Source organism: Elephantulus edwardii, unplaced genomic scaffold (genome assembly GCF_000299155.1).
Source record: "Elephantulus edwardii isolate Elephantulus edwardi_28Jun2011 unplaced genomic scaffold, EleEdw1.0 scaffold00037, whole genome shotgun sequence".
NCBI classification, from domain to species: domain Eukaryota; kingdom Metazoa; phylum Chordata; class Mammalia; order Macroscelidea; family Macroscelididae; genus Elephantulus; species Elephantulus edwardii.
The window spans coordinates 7,484,217-7,509,088 of record NW_006399787.1 but is presented as its reverse complement, the minus strand read 5'-3'; the positions used below and the strand labels follow the sequence as shown (position 1 = coordinate 7,509,088).

The 24,872-nt window shown below is 51.6% G+C and overlaps 1 protein-coding gene and 1 pseudogene across 1 annotated transcript; one reads left to right on the top strand and one right to left on the bottom strand.

Moving 5' to 3' along the window:
- Window positions 1-10,583: 10,583 nt before the first annotated feature.
- On the bottom strand, window positions 10,584-17,447 carry ZDHHC22 (zinc finger, DHHC-type containing 22). The gene is made up of 2 exons (XM_006884654.1): window positions 16,922-17,447; window positions 10,584-10,849 (listed from the first exon to the last, which is right to left on the bottom strand). Exons 1-2 carry the CDS (start codon window positions 17,445-17,447, stop codon window positions 10,584-10,586), a joined length of 792 nt encoding a protein of 263 aa, XP_006884716.1.
- A 1,148-nt stretch (window positions 17,448-18,595) lies between these two features.
- Window positions 18,596-19,108, top strand: LOC102865358 (annotated as a pseudogene).
- Window positions 19,109-24,872: the final 5,764 nt, after the last annotated feature.

Genomic DNA, 24,872 nt, shown 5'->3' with positions numbered 1-24,872 from the left:
TGGGCTAGGATTGCTCTCTAGAAGTCTTGTTCCTGCCTGGACAGTGTTGGCTGTGCACAGGCTACCACATCCTCCCACACCCTGACCCCTATTTTCCTGAGTCAGGCTAATTTATGCCGCTTAGATGAGTTTCTGGTCAGACCACTCACTCTAAGAGGAGTGCAGCTCGGCAAGATGAAGAACCCTGCACTCTCCAGCCCCCAGGTTGGCTGGCCCCCAGGCGCTTTCCCCAGCCCCCCAGCTGGCCACAGAAGGGGGGCGCCCCACCTTGGGCTGCTGAGGTCGAAGCGCGCGCGAGCCGGGCGCGGCAGCCTGGTTGCCCGGCGGCGCCCCCTCCTGGCGGCCCCGCGCCACTGCAGCGAATCGTGGCGGTGCCCGTGCTGCAGCGCGCGCCCCCGGAGCTCTGGTGCGGAGACCCCGCCCTGCGCGGTCCTCGACCTCTGGGGCGGAGCTGGGGGCCCCGGCGTGAGGATGCGGCCAGGGCGCGCAAAGCTGGGGACCCCAGCGTGAGGATGCGGCCAGGGCTCGCGCGAGGGTCTCAGGAGTCGCCTTGCGTTTCCCTGCTCCTCGGCGCACACCGTTGTCTCCTGTAATTTAATTTTCTCTCCTGAAAGGGTGTTGCTAATTAAATACTTTCCCCGGCGAGCCGGTGCACCCTCCCCTGCTCCAGTGTTTATTAATTACACGCACTGGCGAGGGAATCCTCAGCCGGGCTGTGGGCGCGCTCGGGAGGCTGGCTGGGCCTCGCTGTCTGCTCATCGGCAGCCTCCTTGGCTTCATCCTGCGGGTCTCCTTGAGAGTAACCCTTACAAGTTCTTTGATAAAGTCGGAAGAGCCCTTCTCCTGCTGCGAAGGACCTCTCCTGGCTCAGAATTCACATTTGTGTCATTTCATCTCGCTTGTCTGTCCCTCTCTGAAATTATATCCCTCACTGCTTTTTCTCATGCACAGATCTAGCTTCCAGCCTTTTCCCTCTACAAACAACACAACGTGCCGGGCAGAAAGTTTAAGAAATTGGTCCCAGTGGCTTATTTAAGGCAGAGCACTCTTTGAGGAAGGGTGGATGGAGGGACAGTGCAAGAGAGCAAGACCCTAGATTGACTCAGTGACCGGGAAAATGGGGGTAGGCCTGTCAGAGACATTAAGGTTGGCTCAAGTTAGAGCAGGGTTCAGAGCTGTTGTACATAGCATCACACATCACATAACAACAACAACAACAAATCTCAGAAGGCTTCAGAAGCCAAGCAGGCAGAGGAGTGTGGGGTAATGGGGAGTAGGGAGGTCTGTGGCAAAGTAGACTGTGTTTGGGGTCCCTTGGCTGCACTGTGGGTGACAGTGTCCAGCACTTGATGAATCTAAAGGATGAATCTGATGTCCAAAAACTTGCCCAGGGTTACACAGAGACCCTGTGTTTTCTGGGCTCATGGTTGGGTGGGTTCTCCAAGATGTCAGCTACTAGGTCCCTGCCGCATGCCATGGAGAAGTTAATTAGGCTAGGTGCTTCTGGCCCATGGCTCTTTCTTTTTTCAGTTGTGCAAAAATATAGAGGTACCACAGCATTTCTCACTTCCACATTCTTCACATGCACAGTCCTCTAACAGTTTGCATTTTTCATGTGACCTCCCCCTACTCTGGTACTTCATGCCTGGGGTCCTACACTCCCCTGCTTGCTGTTTAAAATTCTCCCCCTTGGGCTCTACTCACAGCAAACTATCGGAGAGGTGAAAGGGCAGCCTTATTTCAAGATGTGTAGTAGAAAATGTGTAACTAAAGTTTCTCAAGGTCAAAATGATTTTAAAGAGATCTCAATGCTGGGATTTCACCATCACCAACAAGCCAGGAAAGGAGTGTTTGGGTAGAGAGCTAGGACGGTCTCTTCAGTCCACCCAAGACTGCCTCCTCTCTAAAAGGTCCCAGGTCAGTGCCCTGCTCTCTGCCCCCAGAGCTCTGCGCTGTCTCCGTCCTCCAGTTGGGGGAAGGAAGATGCACTTAGAGGTGCACAGACAATCCCCTGGACCTTCCGGTGGCATCTCTTTTCCCTTGTCATATAAGAGCTTTTGCAGATTTTTTTCTCTCTCCTTTTATTTTAGGATCTTTTGTGCCTCTCTGTCCTGGTCCTCAGGAGATAGAGATGTTTGAGGCTGTGTATAGCCCGGATGGGGCTAGTCTTTCCTGTGGCGCCCCCACCCCTTTATAGGCAGCCTAGAAATAGCTGGGGATTTTTCTTTTTTTCTTTTTCTGTCAGGCTAAGCATTGTCTTTGAGCCCTTAGGTCAGTCCCTGATCTGCAGGGTCCCTGAACCTTCAGAGATGCTCAGCTTTCAGAAGCAGGCGCTTTATCCAGGGCATCCTCCCCATAACCATCAATCTGAAGGGACCCAGATACGCCTCATAGACTCGTCAGTCTGTTTTCACTCGCAAAGTCACCTTTGGCTCAGCTCTGTGAAGGCAAACGCCGAGTCTCCTTCCTTCCTTCCCCTGGATCTCTAGTACCTGTTACCTCACAAAACCAGCTGCCATCCCATCACAAAACCAACTCCAGTTCATGTGACCCCATGTGTCAGAGCAGGACTGTGTTCCGCAGGGGTTTCAATGGCCATGACCTTTAGGAAACACATCACCACGTGTCCTTCCATGTGCTTCTAGGTGGCTTTGAACCACCCATCTTTCAGTTAGTAGCCAAATGCTTTTATCATTTACAACACTCAGAGGCTCCATAGTAGGTGCTCAGTAAATGTCTTGAATGTATGAATGAAAACTTGATTCCGTTCCTTTTCAGCAAAGACTTTATTAGGTGTTAGCAACATGCCTCTGGAAACTCTATGAACGTTGATAAATGATGATAGTTATAGAAAGACTTCAGGCTTTTGTTCATAGGGTCACTATGAGTTGTGCTTGACTCGACGGCAATCAATAACAACAACAATTTTAAAAATCTCATACCTGTTATGACGACTTGAGTCAAGACCAAGTGTTGGTGATCCCATCTATTACAGAAGAGAGCTGTTCTGTAAAGTTCCCTTGACTGTAACATTACAGAACAGTTTACCAGGCCCTTTTTCCTTGGAGTTGCTGTGTGTGTTTGAACCAGCAACCTCAAGTCACTCCTGTGGGTTTCCCATCCCTGGATAGAGTGTGGCAGCCCAGAAGTAGGTGAGCAGCCAATCACAAGCCACATGCATCACCAAGCCTCCTTTCATGGGTGTCAGCAGCAGGTCACAGTAGAAAGAGTCTTATGCACAGTTAAAAGTACAGATGCTAGAGCAGACAGCCTGGGTTTGAACCCCAGCTCCACCACTTATTAGCTGAGTGACTTTCGACCTTTTGTGAATCAGTTCCCTCATTTGCAAAGTCAGGGTTGTAACACAAACCTAGCAGACCTCCTAGGGCCTCTGAGGAATAAATGAGTCAACAGTGGTAAAATGGGAGTGTGACGAGGGCTGGGCAGATCCTGGATACTCAGGGTTGGTCATCACCTCTGGTATCAGCATCATGGCAGTGTCACCGCCTTGTAGAGGATCCCATATCCACTCCTGCCCACCAGGGGTTTGCAGCAGAGTTAGTCAGAGCAGCTGCTGAGTAAACGGGAACATTCTTCAGCGGGCTGGACTGTCTGAAGAGAGGCACTGGAAGAAGTAGGATGCAGAGGGGGCTGGGAGAGGCCGAGGCTGAAGGAGGCACATCCAGGTCACCAGGCTACAGAAGAGGCACTCGTTGGGGTGCAGATCATCACAAAAGGGGCTCAAGCCTTGACAATCAGGAGTGACAATCACATATAACAGAAGGCCACTTTCTGTATTTCAGCTTCTGGAAGTCCTCTTGGTAGGAACGGTTGGCTTCAACGCTGATTGCTGGGAATGTGCTGGAAGGAAGGGCTGACAGGCACGCCCAGAGCCCCTCCTTGGGCCCAGAGAGAGCTCCTATTAGAATCTGGACATTCCCAGCTGGGCTTTTGAGCCCCTCTCTGATGACTCCTTGGAAAATTGAAGTGTCCTTGTGCCTTTTGGTCTCTAAAGTGGAAGACGGGTTTCCTGTGAAGTGCTTAGAAAAACGAGCCCCCAGCTCATACTTGACACCAAGCAGGGCAGGCTTGAGTTGGGGTGAGTCAGAGTTTTGTGAGATGTGATCAGAGGGCAAGGCAGGGTCTTTGGGGAGCCATGCCCTGGCCACGTGGCCTGCAGGATACATGCTCTAGGCGCAAACACTCCTTAATACAGACTTGCAATTCTCAGTCATCACCAGCACCAATGCCTCTACCCTCGCTCCAGCCTGAATCCAAACAACCAAACCAGTTGCCATAAAGTTTGTTCCAACTCCCAGGACCCCTGTGTATGCAGAGTAGACCTTCACTCCCAGAATTCTCACGACCAAAATATTTCAGGGGCAGATCAATGGGCCGTCCTCTGAGAAGCCCCTGAGTAGGTTAGAACTGCCAATCTTCCTTTTAACAGATAAATTCCTCACTGGTTGCACCACCATTATTCTTCCTCACATCCCTGCTGCTCTGTCTGACCCTCTCCAAGTCATCCTGCACGACCCAGGCATCGCGTTCTCTGGGGGCGCCTCCCCCTAGACCCCGCCGCCCACCGATGACTGCTCTGCTGTTCTGAGCTTCTGGGGTGCCCTGTCCTTCCACCATCAGCGCCCTTGCGCACACAGCCTGTGCTGAGGTGCAGTAATTCACCCGTGAGCTCCCTGAGGTCAGGTCCTGGGTCTCATTCATCTTTGCATTCCTGGTTCTTGGCATCATGCCTGGCATCAAGTCAGCATCAATGAATGTTTGAGGAGTGAATGGAGGAGCTGGGCCAGCACCACCCACAGGAGGAAGAAGGGCAGAGGCAGGTGGCAGGGTTGGGAGCAGCTGAGCTACCCCCCCAGAATCTCTGCCCCTGCCACAGGCGCTCTTAGGCTAGGAGCAGGTCCAAGGTTCTGCCTTATCTCAGAAACATCCCAAATAAGGCCAGAGCCCTGAAGCTGCCTCCCCACTTCTCTTCTGCTCTTCCCTCTGACAGAAGAAGGCTCTTGTAGGCCAAGCGAAGAAATCTGGAGTGTATGCGATAAGCAATAGGATTGAAAGGTTTTGAGCAAGGGAGTAGAATCAGAGCTAGATTTCAGAAATATTTGGAAGGAAGACTGGCTGCCTCCCAAGATCCCGGAAAACATGCTCAGGGGTAGGATGGGGATGCCAGAAACAGCGAGACCAATAGCAGGACAGAGGGTGCACACAGAGGCCAGAGCATAGGCAGTGGCAAGGAAAATCAAGTTCCTAACGATTGGCAGGAGGGGAGCTCTGGTTGCCTAGTGGCAAGAAGCTGCACTGCAATTCCAGAGGTGTATGGTTCGAATCCACCAGATGCTCTTCTGAAGGAGGGGCAATCTCCTCCTGTACCAGTCAGATTCAATTTGACTGCGCGTGCACACACACACACACACACGACTGGCAGGAGACGTAGGTTTATCTTTTTCCCAAAGCTTCTTTGCTTCCTGAACTCTGGAAGAAGGAAGTTCTGACTGGGAACACTGAAGCACAAGGAAGAAGTTCCATGAAGACCAGAAGATCCATAACCTTTTATTGCCCCAAACAGGTCTACACTGGTTTGGGGGTCTGAGAGTTGCACTGCCAAGTATGGCCTGCAGATGTCCCTGTTGTCAAATCTCTCCCGCCAAGCACACCTGTCGCGTGTAGTTAAGAATAACAACATCAGTTGCCGGGCAGTGGGCAATAATGGCAATACTTTGGTGGCTCTAACCGCCAGGATCATGATCTATTCCCCAATCCACTGCTTCTGATGACCTTTCTATGACTCATACCGACCCTAGGAGCAACAGATGTGAACCTCGCCCTATCCTGTGCCATCCTCACACTTCCTGACACACTAGCGCAGACACACTTCCTGTCACTCTTCCGACACACAACAGTCACTGCTTCAATCCACCGGGTTCAGGATCTTCCTCTCCCTCAGCGGCCCTCCACCTTTCCAAACATGGTGTCTCTCTCCAAGGAACAGCCCCTCCTAGCAACGTGTCTAAAGCAAGTGAGACACAGCTTTAACACCTTTGCCTCCAAGGAGAAAAGGAGTGCTCCTCGGAGGCACATAGTAGGTGCTCAGTAAATACTGACTGAACAAGTGCCCAGATTGAGGACTTCCCCAGCTTTCTACAGGGAGTGCTGGTGGCCTAGTGGTCAGGAGGTGCACTGCCAACCCCAAGGCATGTGATTTGAATCTACCAGCTGCTCCACAGGAGAAAGTCAGGCAATCTCCTCCTGTGCAGTTTATGGCCTCTGAAAACCTTCTGGAAGGTCAGTTGCATAGCTTAATAGTCGAGCTGGTTCCAACTCAATGGTCCTTAACAACAACAATTACCTGTATCATCCTTGGCCTTCTCTCTGGTACATCTCAAGGCATGCCTCTGAAGTGCCTTTGATAACCTTCTTCCCTAACCAGCCCATGGCCACTATTCCCACCCAGATTCTCAGTTCATCTCACTCAGATCAGAGCCAATGACTCACAGATGGTCTCCCAGTCTCTAATTTGTATCTATTCCAGTCTAACCTTCAAGTCATCACTGTTTGAAATCGAACTCTAATAATTTCACTCACTCTCTTGCTCAGAGGCCTCCTGTAGTTACCCACTGCCTGTCAAATCAACTCCAGATTTCTTAGCTTGGCATCTAAGCCTTTCTCTGCTTGGGGCCCTGCCTCTCTGTGATGTTCACCCCGGGGCTCCAGGCCTCTTCCCTCCACTGAGAGAGCCTTCCTGACTAACTCTGCCTGTTGAAACCCCAGCCATTTCCCAGGCCCTCCACAAATGGAACCTCCCTGGTCCTGGCCACTGGATATGCCTTTGTCCCCACGCCGAGGTCCCCTAGTGCAATCTGGAGGATACTCTCCCAGGCCATCTCATCCATCCTTGTAACCTCACCACGTACAGAAAACAGGGCTCAGACATCAGGGGAATTAGATGTGTGGAGGAGTGACTGAACACCAAACCTGTACATTCATTCATTCAGTGTTTACTGAGTGTTGAACAGACCATGGGCCACCAAGAGAACAAACAGGCCTGTATTAGAGAGGATGAAACCAAGTTTCTCCTTGGAGACAAGGATTTTGAAGCTCTGTCTCATATGCTTTGGGCACATGGCCAGAAGGGACCAATTCTTGGAGAAGGACATCCTGCTTGGAAGGGTGGAGGGACAGGAGAGAGACACCCTAGATGAGATGAATTGACAGTAACTTGGATAATGGGGGTAGGTGTGTTAGAGTCGGTGAGACTGACTTAGGATAGGGCAGGGTTCAGAGCTATTGTGCAGAGGGTTACTATGACTCACAGGCAACTCAATGGCACATAACAACAATACATGTTGAGCACTTGCTGGTTAAGTATTGACTACAAGCTGGTGAACCAACCCAGCATGGTCTCTGTCCCATGGAATAACGGTGGCCAACTTTACAGTACTTTGGAGATTCACCTGAACTGCTTTCACTTCTTCCCTAGCATATCTGGGGGGTTCCCCGCTGGGGTGTGTTCAAGGAATGCAGATCACCACCACACTAGCCTAGGTTCCAGGTTCTTCCCAAGCCAGAGAGAACCAGATTGCCACTGCTGTCCCTTCCACCTGCCCAGGCCTGCACCAGAGGCCATGCCCACTCACTAGCTCAAGCCTCCCCCCCCCCACTTCTGGCTGCCTCTAGGGCTGGGGCTCCAACATCTTAGATGCTGTAGCTGAGAGGCCACAGACCCTTCTCTTCATTCTCTCCGCCCCCCGACCCCCCGCCCTCTGACACAGGGAAGGGAAGGGACGGAGGAGGAAGTGGAGGAAAAGCAAAGTTGTCAGCCGTCCCTGGTCCCCGTGGGTCCACAGATCCCAGCATCACAGACATGCCTCCAACACACAACACAGCACCTCCTGAGCAGTCCTGACCGAGAGCTGAAGCAGGGTCCTGGGGCCATTGTAGGGACCAGGCCTTATGGCTTAGTTGCTGGATTGTGGGGTGAGTTAGGGGCTCCAGGGGAGAAGCAGGCACAGGCCAGGCAGGCCACTTAGGGAATCTGGGCAGTGGTTAGGAATAGCCACTTATGACAGATGCATTTTTAACACTTAATTTATATTTTAACAACTAGCATGGCTGCATCAGTGCATCCCAGGGAGTCTTGTGCTTGAGATCAGCCAGCCGCAGGGCCCATGTGATCACAGCAAAGCCAACTTAAAACCACATATTTTATTAATGGTCTTCATAGACAATGCAGGGCCAGATGTACAGAGGCTACTCACATCCCAAACCAAGCAACTTCTCCACCATCACCCCTCACTGGCCGGAGCCCACCCCCGCCCCCGGCAGGTCTTCCTAGTGGCCTCTTCCCCTGTGGGGGGCTTCACAGTGCTGAGCCTCCAGAAGGCTGCAAAACGCAGGGTGGGCTTCCAAGTGTGAGCTCCAGGGTCAGAAGAAGACCGTGGCCGGGATTCCCTGGGGCTCTCCGCTGTCCCTCACATTCCAGGTGTGAGGTGCAGAAGGACACCACATCATGGCTCCCATGACTCCTCCACCAAGGCTTGGAGAGGACCAGCAGCGGGCATCCTTTCAGCCCTCTTTGCCACATCCTTCCCAAGTGACCTCCCTGATGACCCTCAAGATGACAGAATGACCATTTTTCAAGGGTGGAAGTCAGTGTGCAGGGGGCTGTGGCAAATTAAGTGTCCTCTGTGGTGTGGATCCCATCCTACAGTTTGCCACCGTATCACCAGTGCCTGGAAGGGACTTGGTACATGGTTGGTGCTCAAGAAATGAAGGGCAGATCAACAGATGTGTGAAATAGGTGACAGGCTGAAGTGGGTGAAGTCATTACCACATTTGTCCTCTAGAGGGCACAAAGGCAGGATGGGTAAAGTTCTCCCAAGCTTTGCTTGTAAACTAAGGGGAAACTGTTGGGGGTCGCTGTGGCCACCTCCTGGACCCCAAAGGGGTATGAGCTTCAGCCTTGCAGCCTGCAAAGATGGCAGACTGGCCATAGGACCGGCTCAGGGTGAGGGTGTTCTCATAGTCCCCACTCCTTCACATGCCCAGGGATTTCATGCTCTGGGTCCTGGATCCCTAAGCAGTGCCCCAGTACAGAGCCAGCCAGATGAGTGGGGGTGATCTGGAAATTGCACCCTTATGTTCCGGTCTCCCCATTCCTCCACCTCACGTCCTGATGTTTGCTTCAGAGTTGAGCTTGACAGGATTTTCTCTTCCCCTTCCTGCCCCAGGCTGACTCGGGTACTGCACCATCTCCCTGTCTTCAGATTCCAACCCCTCAACTACCACCCAAGTTGATGTGTCTCTTCAAATGCCATTCCCAGTGGCTGGTTTACATGGCACAAGTTTGCATCCCCCAAAACAAATTACAGCACCTCCACAGATCTTATCTCTGGGTCTGGAATTGTGAAAAAGATTCTAGAATTTCAAGGTGTGCCAAACATGTAAGTTGGACTCTGTGGAAATCCCTTGAAGGGCACATCTGGCAAATGACTTCCCAGTGGCCGCTGGGACCCTCCAGTAGTGGTCACGGGACCCCCACTACCTCCCCATGCAGCCATTCTAACACCTAACTATGTCAGCTGTTGTTTTTGTTAGCTATTAGAATGTCCTTTGTACAGGGCAGAAATCAACTAATTTGTCCTTTTAATTTCTCATTCACCAAATATCCCAGCTTTGGGGACCCTCTTCTCTTTTCTCTATGTCTGTAACAATGCTCCTCACCAGCTGCTCCCCCCACCCGACTTCCCCCTCCATGTTGATTCCCTCTCCTACACTGTGATGCAGTCACATGCCTCTCTCATTTATCACTACCTCCCCTCTTCCTCCCTCCCCTCCTTCAGTGCCTTCCCAGCAAAGACCTGGATGCTGGATACTAGGGAAGAAGCTGGCAGAGTGCCAGGACAAGCAAGCATCCAGGCAGGTTCTGGCCTGGGCTGGGGTGGCAGCAGAGGCAGAGTGGCTAAGAGAGAAACACCAGGGGAACAGCTGACATCTCCCAGAAAAAAAGGGGGGGTCTGTAACTGGCTGCAGGGGGTGGGGGCTGGGGGTGAGGAAGGAGGTCAGCAGACTACTGAGTTCTCCTTGCTGTCACAATTCCACAGAGGTGTCGAGGACCCACTCATCCTTTCCCAATTTCTCTACCTGGAAGAGTGAATTGCCTCCCTCTCCAGACTCATGGTCCAGCAGGAGAACCCACCACCTGCTGCCCACACCCAGCATGGAGGCTGAGAGGTGAGGCTCTAGCAGGCAGCAGTGATGAGGTCAGACTTGCTAGAGAGTGGATGAGCCAGGCAGAAAGGGACAGAAGCGATCTCCAAAGCCAGTGGCCTCCTAAGAACTAACTGCTATCTAACTGGCTTAGGGGAAAGCTAGCAATGCCTGGCTGGCCATTTCTGCTCCTCGTCACAAATCCACCAGCCAACGATATCGTCTATGGTTCACAGACCAGGGGTGGACACTGGGACCTTGCCAGTCTGATGTTGTGGTTGGTCACAGTTGGATTCAAGGGCGTGTGGTCTTATGCTCGGGAGTCAAGACGCACAGAGAGAGAAGGAGGGAAGGGCTGGCTATTTATCCCACTGCTTGGTGCTCTCGCTTCCAACGTTGAACATGGGGACCAGCAGGCCCAGCAGCCACCTCTTCCCAAACACATCCTGTAAGTTCTTGCGCCAGGGCCGGGCCCGCACCGCCACCCCCTTTCGCACCTGGTGGCGGGTCTGTCCCCGGAGGATCAACAGCAGCTGGTGACAGCAGAAGCCGGCACAGGCCAGGCCGATGGCAAACCAGAGGTAGAGCATGAGGATGACGAACATTTCAGAACCAAGGACAGCTCCTGCAGGGGGGAAGGGAGACGCCAAAGCCGCTTTACACCCAGGCCACGTACAGAAATGTGATCCGGGGCTGGCGCCTTGCACCCGGGAGGGAGGGAGATTAATGAGATGGAAGCTACATTTTGTAGCAATCTCAGTGCTGCAGGGAGGGAGTGGAAGGATGGACTCTAGTCTCCTTAACTCTCCTGTAGAGCTGATGGCTCCTGCTGCTGGAGGGCAGAACTGGGGACCTGGGGGAGAAGGGAAGGAGTCTGATGAACAAGGCGACCCCTCTGATGCACTGGGGCTTCACCTGCATGCTGGGAGCATTTCAGTAGAGCTGAATGTCCATTTGTCTGCCCGCTTTTTCCTGGGCTAGAAGCAGACTTTTCTGAGGAAAAAGGATGTATGGAGGACTGTAAAGAAGTAGGTTCCTGCACAGCTGTCGCTGCTTTCTCTCTGTGAAGCTGGAAGCGTTGGCTGGGAGGACTCAGGAAAGTGACAACATGATGGAGAGCTGGGCCTCCTCATCAAGGAGAATAAATCACTATCTTGGCCTCCAGGGCTGTGCAGAGCACTGGCTCAGGGAATAATCCAGCCACTAACGGCGCGACCACCAGAATATCAAGCCGGAGCTGTTCCAGCCATTGGAGCTTGATAAGGGCTAGAAGAGACCCCCAAGGCCAAGCAAGCTAACTCCCTAGATCCCTCCAAACAAGCACCCTGCATTAGTGCTTTTAAACATTCACCAGTTAGCAGCTGCAATGCATTCCCTCAATGTATGAGTGGCCAGACATGGTAGGTTGGAATTTCCCAGTGCTGTGGACACGTACGAGTTTCTTAACCTCTCTGGAGAGCAGTTTGCTTACCTATAAAATGGGCATTATAGTACTGCGTTCACAGGGTTGCATAAATCAAGGAAATGGTGTGTATCAAAGGCCCAGAATTCCGGCTCACTGTATGGTAGTCTTCACTGAGGGCAAGTTAAACTCAAAAGCCGCCACTTTGAATCAGAACTGACTCACAGCTGATCCTCCAGTGGGTTTCTAAGGCTGTGAGTTATACAGGAGTTTGCCCATCTTAGTCCCTCAGAGATGCTGTTGGATTTGAACCACTGGAGAGACATGGCCTTTTGGAATACACTATCAGAGCTCCCCAGGGCCATTTAACAGACCCAAGAGTTCCCCAACTCCTTAAGCTTTCCTTTCTTGATCCCAGGGCTTGGAGCTTGCAATTCCAAAGGACAGTGTTGGCAGCCATGGTAAAGACATCTACTTTGACTTGCCCAACAATGAGAGGAGTAGACCCAGGAGAGAAGTCAAAAGCCTTCCTCAGCCCTTCTCTGCCTGCAGGATAATTGCACCTCCAGTTGCCCCAGAGACCCTCCTCTTCTCACCTCTTCTGCCACTGCAAATCTCTACCACAGCCCTCCCTTCTGCAGCTTCTCTCTCTCATTTCTTCCCTCATCTCCCCAGACTCCAATTTCTAGACCTTTGTGGGCTGTGCTTTTAAAACATGTCCAGTCTGAGCAATACGTGGACTCAGCAGCCAGTGAGGCTGCAGACCAGAATTGGGTATGCTCATTAGCCGCAGCCTCTTGCTTTGATAGCAGGTTTCTTTTTGCAAAGACTGGGGGCAAATAAGTCCCACTGCCCAGGGGCTGCAGTGCTCATCCCGGCTGGTAGAGCAGGCAGCCCGTGCACAGACACAGGGGCAGTGGTTGGGGACAGGGATCACACAGGATCATACCATCCCTCTGACCCACTTCCTTGTCAAGTCAGGTGAGCTGGCGCAGCCTCGTGAGGGCTGGAGGACCATGGGGCCCCGGTGCCCCTCGGGCTCGAGGAATGCTGACGGGCAGAGGCAGCCCTTGAGCTGGGATGTGAGACATCAGAGCTGTCAAGTTCAGGCCTGCCTTGCAACTCAGCCCCAGGGATGAGCCTGGGCTGACGGAAGCTATTTCCCACTGGCTTCTTTTCTAGCATTAAATCAAGGCATGAGGAAGGCCTTATGGTCCTTTCCTGGCCCCATGCAGCGACTACAAAAGGCTATTCTGGGGACCTGCTTTCTCTCAAAGTGTTTGAAGTGGCTTAGCCTGACTGCTTCAGTGCCTCTGAACTATTCAAGAACAGTTATGCTTCTTTCAGACAATCATAAATTCTTCCTAAAGGGCCCGAAAGGTCACCCCATCCAAGCCCCCCTTCCTCTGCCTCCTCCCAAGCATCTGTAGCCTATTTGTCAGACCAACATCCAGCGTCTTCTTTAATGCATCCAGCTCCCTCCCTCCACAGGCAGCTCAGTCATCAGGAAGCAGCTCCAGTCAGAGATCCAGAGAGGCAGTGTGGTGCAATAGCAGGACCCAGCCTTTCGGAGACAAGTAGACTTGACTCCAAATCTTAAGCTGGAGTCATACAGCTGTGTAGCTTTGAAGCACCTTGACCTTGCTGAGTCTCCAATTCTTCATCCTTAAAATGGATGAGATATAATACCTACTTCACATTCTTGTCATGAGGCTAAAAATGAGACATTCACAGTAGATGGCACATAATAGATGCTCATTAAATGCTAGTCTCTTTTCTCTCCTTCTATGTTCCAGTGGGCCCCGTCGTGCTCTGAACTTACCAAACTGCTATGATACAGGCTGGATGGCATCATTTCCGTTTGCCAGACTGAGGTTCAGAGAAGTGACACAATTTGCACCAGCCAGACAAAGCAGAAAGGCCACTTCTACAAGCTAACTAGCCAGGCTTCTACTTCTTCAGCATCAGCCAAGGGCCTGTAGTCAGCAACTGCCTTCACTTCAGGAAATCCTTTCCAGTTCTAGCTTGCAAGGCCCCTACTCACAGCCAGCAGCTGATCTAACCCAGGGCTCGGGACACTCCATTCCTATTAAACAGTTTGTGCTGTCTTACTCCCTCTTGTCTGCCTGGACTCCTGGGAAGACGAGATAAGGTGTGCACTCATCCATTTGGGTTGACAGTTGGGGAAGAAGAGACGAGCAGGAGAAGCTGAGCAGATAATGTGTGTGCGGGGCCTTGATGGGAAGAGACATAGAGGGCTGGCCAGGGCAAGAAAAAATTGGCAAAGGAGGAGATGAAATGAGAGAATTGGAGACTAGAAATCTTGGTCTCTTTTCTTAGTGGAAAAGACTAGTAAGACTCCTTCCTTCTGCTGGACATGATTCTGGGCACAATTGATGTTGTTATGTGCCATCTAATCACCTGACAACTAATAACAACTAATCAACTCATAGCAACCTTATGCACAATAGCTCTGAACCCTGCCTTGCTATGAGACAATCTCACTGTCTCAGACACACTTACCAAGTTACTGTGTCAATCCATCTCATCCAGGGGCTCCCTCTCCTTTGCTGTCCCTCTACATTTCCAAGAATAATGTCCTACTCCAAGGACTGGTCTCTTCTGGCAACATGTCCAAAGTATGTGATACAGAGCTTCAAAATCCTTGCCTCCAATGAGCAACGTGTTTTCACCTTCTTCAGGACAGATCTGTTTATTCTCTCGGCAGTCGACAGTACGTTCAATATTCTTCTCCAACACTACAGCTCAAAGACATCAATTCTTCTGACATACTTGGTCATTGTCCAGCTCTCTGATGCAAAGCAAGCAAATTCCAAGACCAGGGCCTGAATCAGGTGCACCTTAGTCTCTAATCTGACATCGTTGCTCCTCAGTTCTCTGGAGAGGTCTGGCACAGAGATTGGTTCTATTCTTCCCCCACCAGAGGTCCTTCTTCCTTTCTTTCATGTCTCCCAAGTCTGGCACATAAGGACATATATCAGACCCAGGTTCATCAGAACTCAATTCATTTTAATGTTCTTCCTTTGCAATTCATTTTTGTGTGACAAAAAGAGTTTCATCAGGCTTTCTGGCTCTCCTCATCCCTCCACCTGCCTGTGCTTACACCCCACCCCCTAGCCCACCCCTCCAGCCTCCCCCGTCCTGGTTATTTTAGTCCTACCAACCTCCTGTGCCAGCACCCAACTCCAGAAGGCCTGAGAGCTCTGAGTTCTGGGCCCAGCGCAGCCACCATCCCTTCAGGCAGCCCCCAGAGCTGGGTCCTCGCTGGGCCTCTGTGTTCTTACTGCCAAATGGCACAACAGTTCCATGCTTGGGAAGAACTGGGCTGCAGAAAACCATGCTAGCCACAACGAAGACTCGAGTCATGTCTCTAGTGACCTAGTGGGTAAGGAGTTGCACTGCCAACACAAAGGCAGGTGGTTCAAATCTACCAGCTGTTCTGTCTGAGAAAGAAAGGCAATCTCTTCCCCATGACTCACAACCTCTGAAAACCTGCTGGAGGGTTAGCTGTGAATCAGTTCAGTTAGCTATGAATTAATGAGAGTATCTAACAACAACAACCTTTGGAGGAACAGAATTTTTATGAAAGCACAGCCTAGGCACATCAAGGTAATCTTGGGGTATCTGTATGAATGACTGCATCTTGTGTTCCTTCCTGAAAGGTGAATGAGAAAGGAAATATGGTGTATTCTCCATGCTGTTGAAAAAGAGCATTAGATTGTGGTCTAAAAACCTGGTTACAAGTCAGATGTAGTATGATTCTGGGAAAACAACTGAATTCCATCTGAGCCTCAGCTTCCTCATCTGAGAAACAGGGATAATGGAGCGTGAGTGCATGTACACGCGCGCGCGCGCACACACACACACACACACACACACACACACACACATGCCCATCCTTCCCATCCTCCACTTTTTATAAGATTGAGCCGGTCAGGGTTGGGAGGCAGTGGGAGGATATAAGAGAAGGAAAAATTTCAGGGCCAGGTAAAGCGGCAAAGAACTGCCTCCAGGAGCTGGGCCTCCCTAGGCCAGTGAGTATAGATCACGTCAAGGGGCATATTATGTAAAATGCAGTCCTCAGTGGGGCGCCTGGCTGAGCACCAGCGTGATGGCTCACATGCCTGGCACATGCAGGGCTGAGAGCCTCCCAGAGTGTCTGATCCCTCACCAATGCCACAGCTCTCTGGGGTGGAGACAGAGCTGTTAAACATGGTTGCGGCTTAGCCAGAATACTATCTGCTTTGAGTCACTGAAGGATGAAGAAGGACCTGGGGGGGCAAGACAGTAGGCAGGAGTGTGGAGCTTGGCCACCTGCTGGGACTGGGCTGGCACCATATTAACCTTCTTATAGGGGTTGGCAAGACCTTTAGAAAGTGAAGGGGAAAGTGTGAGCAGAAGTGGGGACCAGGCAGAGGAGGGTGATATCATGAGCATACCCCACAGGAGTGCCTTGGGGGATAGCCAGCACCTGGCCTCACTTGGCTCTACCCAACACAACATAGGCCTCTTACCTGGAACACCATAATTCTATGAGCAAAAGGAGACAGAACAAGGAGGAGATGCTAGCTAGAGGGGGAATGTTCACCAGATAATACAGCATACCCAGTTAAACTGGGATTTCAGAGACAATGCATACCTTTTTTTAGCATTATAAAAAAGCAAACCCACTCCTGCTGAGTTGATTCCAACTCACAGCAAACCTGTAAGATAGAGCAGAACTGCCTTATGGAGGCAGTTACAAGCCTGTAAGTCTTTGCAGAAACAGACTGCCTCATAGAGTAGCTGCTGGTGGGTTCAAACTACCAACCTTTCAGTTAGCAAGCAGCCCAAAGCTTAGTCCATTGCAAAATAGGGCTTTTTTTTTGTATGATAGTGCACTAATGGTGCAGTGGTTAAGAGTCTGACTGTTAACGGAAAGGTTCGTGGTTCTAAACCACTCAAACTCACTCCCAGGGTGTCTGTGTTTATAGAGATTGCAACATGTATAAAGATGGGTAGACAGTCTGAGTTTATAAAGCTTGAAGCCTTGCAAACCTCATTGGGGCAGTTCTATTCTATCCTATAGTGGTTACGAGTTGACATTGACTCAATGGCAATATTTGGATGTCCAAATATTGCACGTGACACACTTATACTAAAATAATGTGTCTTGTTTAACTGAAACCCAGGTTTAGCTGGACACCCTTTGTTTTGTTTTTGCTAAACCTAGCAATTTGAGGGTAAACGTAGGAAGTTTGAGTGGAGCCCAACCCGTCTACCAAGGCCACTCACCGGAGAAGAATTGGCTGATTGAGGTGGGCAGGAGCGTGAGGAAGGCCAGGGGGTGGGCGAAGGAGATGGAAAGGACTGCGGAGATGTAGGCCACTCCGGCCACCATGGAGTAGAGGCAGGCGAGGGAGGTGTAGAGGCAGAACAGGACGAAGTTGCGCATGTTTCTGCTGCCAATGCAGTTGCCAGTGAAGAAACAGTGGTGGTCGTGCCTCAGGGTGACCCTGGCACACACTTTGCAGAAGTGCGTGCTGGGCGAGGGGCATGGCGTCCTCCTGGCCGAGGTCCCCTGGCAGGCACCCAGGTCGTCTGGGGAGTTCTGGATGACCAGGACGTAATTGCCCAGGGCGTTGGCGGAGAGGAACAGAAAGAGCGCCCCGTGGAGCAGGGCGGGCGAGAAGAGGCGAGCAGCCGAGGGGTCTTCGCGCATGCTGGGCAGGAAAAGGAAGAGCTGCAGCACGAAGGTCACCAGGGAGATACACAGGAAGTAGGCAGGGGCCACCACGTTGAGCAGCCGAAGGGCCAGCATCTTCGATTACATTCCTGCAGGGCCCGGGACGAGAGCGAGACTCAGCGCGGCGTCCAGGGGGCGCCCTCGCGCGCTACCCGGGCGAGGCCGGGCGGCCCGGCTCCGCGCGGGTCCACGCCCCCAGGCTTCCTGCTGCCCTGCCCTGGGGACCAGATCCTTGAGACCCCAGTGTCCTGGGCCAGGCCCTGCCTCGGGGCGCTAGCTCCCCCAGGGTTCTGAGCGCCCTGGGGTCAGGCACAAAAGGAGGAAAGGGGGCTCCTGGAGGGGAGCGCCTGGAGGGAGCGCCTTTTCCTCTGTGACAGTGGAAACAAGCCTGAGTTTGGGATTTTGCGTTCAGATCCTCTTAGGAGGAGACGGTCCAGGATTTGGGGCGGGGTGAGGAGAGTTTACCGCCCCTTCCCCTCCCCCCTACAGGGACAAAGCGCCAGGACCTCACGGGTACCCTTTTGGAGATGTGAGTGAATGTGGGCCCCTGGGTGTGTGTGTGTGTGTGTGTGTGTGTGTGTGTGCGCTTCCTGGTGCCTGACTGTGTAATCTGTGTATGCCTGAGGATCTGTCTGTTTTTATGTCTGTGTGTATACACACGCACACACGCAGCCGCTGCCACCTGGCTTTTAAAAAGATCAATTAAAATAATCGATTCATTCACTCACGCGCTCAGGCAGTAGGTGGGGTAGGGGGCGCAAACGGAATACCTGTCTCAGCTGGTCCTGGCCGGCTCACTTCTCCGATGCTGGCTGCTCTGGCTATTTCTTTGCAAAGAGCGTTTTCATTTGAGGCGACGAAATTAAATCCCCCCCACACCTCCCTTCGCGCCTGCCTCCCGCCCTCCTGGCGCGAGAAACCCAAACAACCCCCATGGCGGCAAAACCCTTTCGGTGCCGACAAGCCCTCCCGCCCTGCGCGCACAGAGGAGATGTTTGGTTGATCTTCCTGGTAATAGTGGCCCAGCCGCAAATCGAAGCCCCTGCTGCACCCCCTCCTCATGCTGCCGCCTGCAGCCCCGGCTCTTGCCCAGCTACAGAGGCCCCCGGGAAATAGGGTTCTTCCAGGCGCCCTAGAGAACTTTTCCAGGGGCTAAGGAGTCGCTCGGCTATCCAGAGGCGTGAGAAAAGTTCTGGGAAGGCGGCTGCGCCCAAGGTGGGCGGATGCCACAGGGCCTCTGTCCAGGCTGTTGCGTCCGATTGGGCGGCCGATCACCTTGGAGTCCCCTTTGCAGGTGCTCTTGTCCCCGGGGACCTGCGGCCGCCTTGGGGAGCATGGGCTCCTCTCTGCAGCAGGGGCGCAGCGTAGAGCATACTCGGGGACGAGAGCCGGGGACAAGGGAACAGCCCGCTGGGAGCCTCTGGGGGCCGCGGCGATGCTGCCCACCCCGGGAATCCCTTCGCCCTGGGCTCCTGAGAAGCAAGTGTCTTCCCCGCGTCGGTCGCCAGGGGGGCGCAGGAGCTGCCTCCAGATGCGCCGCGGCGCCGGGAAGGCGAAGGACAGGGGCTGCGAGAGTGAGGGGCGCTCGGCAGGCGGCGGCAGCTCGGCCCTGCGCCCGGGCGTGGACAGCTAGGGCCCGCTGCCGGCGACCGCCCGGGGCCCGGAGAGCTGTCCGTTCAGCACCCGCGCCGCCTCGCCCGCCGCGCCGAGCCGCGCAGCCGGAGCAGCTTCGGTGAGGCAGGCGGCGCGGGCGGCTTGCGGGCTGCACGGCCACCGCCTCCCGGACGCCTGGGAAGCCGCCCCCCAGGTCGCCGCCGCGGCATCATCGCAGAGGGCTGGGGAAATGAACTCACCGAGCGTGGTCACCGACAAGAGGAGCTCTGGACGCCGGCACTCGCCTTCCTCAAGGCTGCAAAGTTGTGGGCTCGGCCCCGCTTGGCTCGCTGCCTCCTCACGCTTCGCTCCGGGGACTGGGCAGGTAGCGGGGGTGTGGGGAGGAGGGAGCGGGCAGCTGCCGTCCTCCCACGCGGGCGCCAGCAAGTGGGGGCCAGGAGGCGGCGGGGATGGCAGCTGGACACCCCGAGCCTAGCCACCCCTCCCGTCCCTCCTGGGGGCGGTGCTCTGGTCAACCTTCTTATGCCACTGTCCACCCCAGCCCAGCCCTGTTCTCAGTGCATCTGGAGTGGGTTGGGTCATCCTGCCTGACTTCAGGCACGGGTCCAACTGGGGGATTCAGCCCTGACATGGACGCTGTAGACATCATGGCTAGTTAACCTTCCCTCTCCTTTACCACCAGCAACCTCCCTTGCTCTTGGCCAAGGGAAACCTGTGGGTTTGACCACTTTCCTGGCCAGGGACAACACCCATGAAGACCACTGTAGTCTCCTCAGAAGGGCTGTGCGCAGAGGACTTGAGATCCAAACTCGAGCCTGTCTGCCTGGGTTTGAATGGCCACCATTCATTACTGACTGATTTTGATTTTCACGTTCTGCATCCGAGAGGATTCACTGGCAATGTATGTATGCAAAGCCCTTAAGTAGAGCCCACAGATGGCACACACTATTTGATTACTTGTTCATGATTACTGACACTATTTATTAGGCCTTTACTGTGTATCAGGCACTGTGCTTTTAGCACAAGACAGCTGTGTAAACTCTCTTAAACATACCTAGTTGTTGTTGTTAGATGCCACTGAGTCAAGTATGATTCATAGCAATCCTACAGACAGTAGACTAGAACCCTGTCCTATCCTGTGCCATCCTCATTACCTGACACACCTGAGCCCATTGCTGAAGTCGCTTTGTCAATCTATTTGGTTGAGGGCCTTCCTCTCTCTCACTGATTCTTCACCTTTCCAAGCATGATGACCCTCCCCAAGGAACAGACTTTCCTAGCAGCATGCCCAACCTTCATTGTTGAGTCTCTGAAAGGCTAAGTCACTTGGCCAAGGTCAGCAGCAGTAGAGCATGGAAATTGACTTCTAGCACTTGTCTTCTTAATGCTCAGTTCCTACATAACCTAGTGTTACCCTAGGATCCACAGGGAGCTCTGATATGAGAGAAGGGAAGACAACAAGGAGTTTATCCTGACACAGACCAGAAGCATCTACCTAGAGCTCCACTCCCACCTCGTTGTTCTATTCCCCTTCCCCTCCCTGACACCTCTATTTCAAGATGGATACCACCAGGAAGGTGGTGACACCAGCTAAAGCCAAGTGGGGGGTGGGCAGAGAGCACCTAGGTACACAGCAGAAATAATGCCACGACTGTCCTCACACTCTGGGGCCGTCACAGCTTACCTCCCTGTCCTGTTCTACTCTTCTCCATGATGGCGAACAGAATAAGCAAATAATTGTTTCTTGTTTTCTCCACTAAAGCAGGCTCAACCCCTGGAAATGAGGGCCATATGCCTATCAGTTCAGCCTCTATTTTTGAATCACCAGACACTGTTTTCTTTGCATTTTAGTTGTGTGCCTCAAAAATGTAAAAAAAGGACTAGGAGATCTTAGAGTATTCTGAAAGAAACTCACATGTAAGCAACAGAATAGCAAGTCAGGGGTTCACCTCCAGTAGCTCTGCGTTCTAGTGCCCACAAGACAGACACAGGGGATGCACAGAGGGCTGTTTCCCCTTCTGAGCAGCTTTGTGTCAAGAACCTAGGGGTCTTGGCCTCTCCTGCATCTTATACCGGCTCAGGAGGGAGGGATCCCTGAGTGCTTTGGTTTGGGCTACATTAATTGAAGCTCTCCATTCCCTAAATACCTTGAGAGTTGGGTGGTATTTCTAATTTTATTTTGCATATGGGTGTGTGGTGGGAAGGTGTGCGTCTGGATGTGTGTGTAAGAGGAGAGAAAGAAGCTAAGCGAACGTGGGAAGATGTCAGTGGGGGAAGGGAGTATTCTACCAAGAAAGAGAAGACAATCTGGCTGTGGGAAGCAAATGGGCAACAATGACTTCTTTGGAATTACAGTATAACAACAGAAAAGGTCATTAAAGCATCAGCTGAGAGGTAGTGGTTTCTTGGCCCCTCCTCCTTAAACGAGCTGAGTGAAGGAAGGTACAGCCAAATGTTGTTTGGTTTCTCTCAAATTGGTGCTTGTTCCTGACAAAATCAATAGGGAGGTCAGTCCTGAAGTTCACTTCGATTCTGGCTCCACCAGAGAGAAACAGACAAGAAATTTCTACTTTATGGCTACTTACCAGCTGTGTGACCTTTAACTAGTCATTTGACAGCTTCGCCTTCAGTATTCTCATCCATAAAATGGGAATAACACTGTTGTTTTAAGATGCTGAGGACCGAATTGGAAGAAGTCATTCAATTGACCTCTTCCTGGTTGTTGTGTATCATTGAATCCGAACTTATCCAGAGCTGACCCTTCAGCGGGTTGTCAGAGGCAGTAAATTGCACAAGAGGAGTTTGCTCATCCTTCACCCAGGGAGCAACTGGCGGGTTTGAACCATGTATCTTTGGGTTGGCATTGTAGCTCTTTAACATTAGGCCACCAAAACTCCCTAGGAGATTGTTTTGTTGTTGTTTGGTGCCATCAAGTCAACTATGACTCATAGCGGCCCTTTGAACAACAAATCTGAATCTTGCCCTGTCTTGCACCATTCACATAATCTCTGATACACTCAGGCCCGTTGTTACAGTCATTATATCAGTCCATCTCCTTGAGAATCTTCCTCACTTTCTCTGACCCTCCACTTTTCCCAGCATCGTGTCTTCCCCCTCACCCCACCCCGGGGACTAGAACCTCCTGACAACATGCCCAAAGCATATGAAACAACTTTAACCATCCTTGCCTGGAAAGATGTGTTAACATCTCCCATCTGCTCTCTCTCCCCTAGAGTCTTACCTTTATCCACAGATGTCTTATCCTGCCAACTAAAATCCAAGCTTCTGATGTATTTCAGAAATACTTTGGAGTCAGTCTCCTCTGCAGTACCTAACAGGATGATTTGCCCAGAGGGGACACTGAGTAAATGGATAAATTGATGGGTTGATATAGTGGTCTTTATCTCTGAGAGGGAAAGCAACCTGTCAAGGATGCATTTGCTATTGATCTTGAATCCTGCCACCTTTTCCAACTACAGTCTAATCCTCCATGAACAGCTTCAGAACAATAGCCATAAGCCACACCCTCTATTGTCCTCATCATATATTCTTATAGTTAAGCTGCAACAGTCCTAGGTGTGTGGAGTGGGGCCAGTGGGTAGAAATGCAAACAGACATCTGATTGCCAGTTAGCACCTCCTCAGTGATCCAAGCCATAAATCTTGTGGTGGTGTCATTGGAGAAAAATGAATTCCTTTCCATGTGGCAAGCCTTCCAGTTTGTCTCAAAATGCTTTGTACAAAGAAAGAGATTCTATGATGCTATCAACCTCTCCTTTGGACAGAGAGTCCATGCATACTCATCAATGCGGTTCTATGATTCTCCAAGGGCTTGGGATAATGAATATTACAAAATGCAAGGAGTCACATCTAAGGAGCTAAGGAGGCTGGTGGAATTTTGTGGTGTTCCCCCATCCCCCTTTTATTCTCATGCTCCTATTTAGGATTGGTCAAGAGAAGACAGTCTGAGGCCTTGATTTTTAACTGATGCCCTGGAATTAAGATTGTAATCGACATCCTCCGGCAGGGCTGTCCTTGTCCATAGCAACCATAAAGTACTCCCCAGGTCTCAGGAGATTTTCTTAAGATGCCATCCTGCTCTGCTCAGGCCCAGAAAACATGAAAATGTGAACCATCACGGAATTTCTATTTGAAGCTGGTGATTTACTTTGCCAACTAGCTCTTCATTTTAACAACAAAAGCCCCAAATTACTCTGATGTAGTAAAATGTTTTCAGATTATAAAGTACACCCACCAAAGTATAAATTCATTCGCTAGTCTTTCAGTGGCCTTGAAAGCTAGCTGGGGCAAGAATTATTAAGCCCATTCTTCTTAAAAAGAGACAGAAATTTCAAGATCTGTTGCCTGTTAATTTGCATGCTTTGCTATGTGTGATTTCAAATGCAAAAAAACCCCAACCATTCACCTCATTGTAAATGAACTTTCCTGGACATGTCACTAGCGTAGACTGCATGTGTAACATGCCCCCTATGTAAAAGACCTGCGTGATCTTTTAGAGATAGCGGCTGTATCTACAATATCCCAGCTACTCTGCTCCACTTGTTTTCAACAGCACTTGTCATCAGCTGGCATAGTCTGTGTTGACTGTCTGCCTCTTCCCACTAGAATGTTAACTCAGGGAGAGCAGGATTTGAGCTGTTTTGTTCACCGCTGGATCCCCAATGCTGGTAATACTGCGTGCCAGATAGTAGATGTTCAATCTCGTGAAGGAATGAATCTATATGAAGCATCAGTACTCGTGAAAGCCTGCAGCATATCAAATGCTCTCAAGCAATCTGCTCTTTGTGGGGGTGTGGATGGGGGCGGGGATGCTCACTATCCAAGCTCATATGTCCAGGTAGAAGCAGCAGGTCTAAATGCCACCCTCTGGGTGACAGACAGACCCAGCAGTCTTCCTGGTGACTGATGTGTCAGCGTGGAACTCTTGGCTTGCCTTCTAAGAGCGCCCTTTGGAGTGTTCAGACTGTGGGAAAAGGAACTCTCTCTTTTGCCAATTAGCCCTTGTTTCCAGGGACTCTTTAGGCAGTCCTGGTAGGGATACCTGTGCCTGCCTGGACCCGCGGTAGCTTGGTAACAGTGGCAGGTGGCAGTGGCATGATTAATTGGCACTTTCCTTGTAAGAGCACGAAGGAGGAATAGGGAGGGGGAGGAGGGGAAAGGAGAGGAAAAAAGGGAGGAGTGAGGGAGAGAGCAGGAGGTAGAAGGACAAGAGAGAAGGGGAGAGAGGAAAAAGAAAATGCAAGTGGGTAAGAGAACGAGCTACCTCATTTGACACAACCGTGGTTTATATCTTTATGATGGATGCTCGTGAGATCCAGGTGGAGGCCAGCTGAGAGCGCACAGTGCCAGGTGTCCAGGATGGGAGGGAATGAGGCGGAAAGCCAGTGTCTCAATTACGAGAGGAGAGATGTGAGCAGGGGAGAGAGGTCACTGCAGAATCCTTGGATGTTTGGAAGCCTCTTGAGTATATTTTTGTGGTCACAGAGCAGGGCAATGCCCCAACCTGTCAGTCTGCAATCCCTCCTATCCTCAGAAGAGATGGTCCTGATTCCTGGAGGGAAAGAGCATGTGTGGTGGGAGGAACAAAGGGCTCAGGTTTTTATTTTGGCTTGAAGCCTGACTTTCCCACTCATTACCTGTGAACTGCCTTAACCTCTTGGAACCTCAAACCCCATTTTCATTAAATGGGGCTTTTAAAATATATTTTATACTGATTTATTTACAAAGTTCAAATACATTGTTTTTCACACAAGATCCTTCCCATTTCCTTCACCCTCACCACCCATCGAATTCTGCACCCTATGATTATTATCCCCCAATGCCCTTCTTGTCACCACTCTTTTATCGACCTTGTTTTATGTGAGGG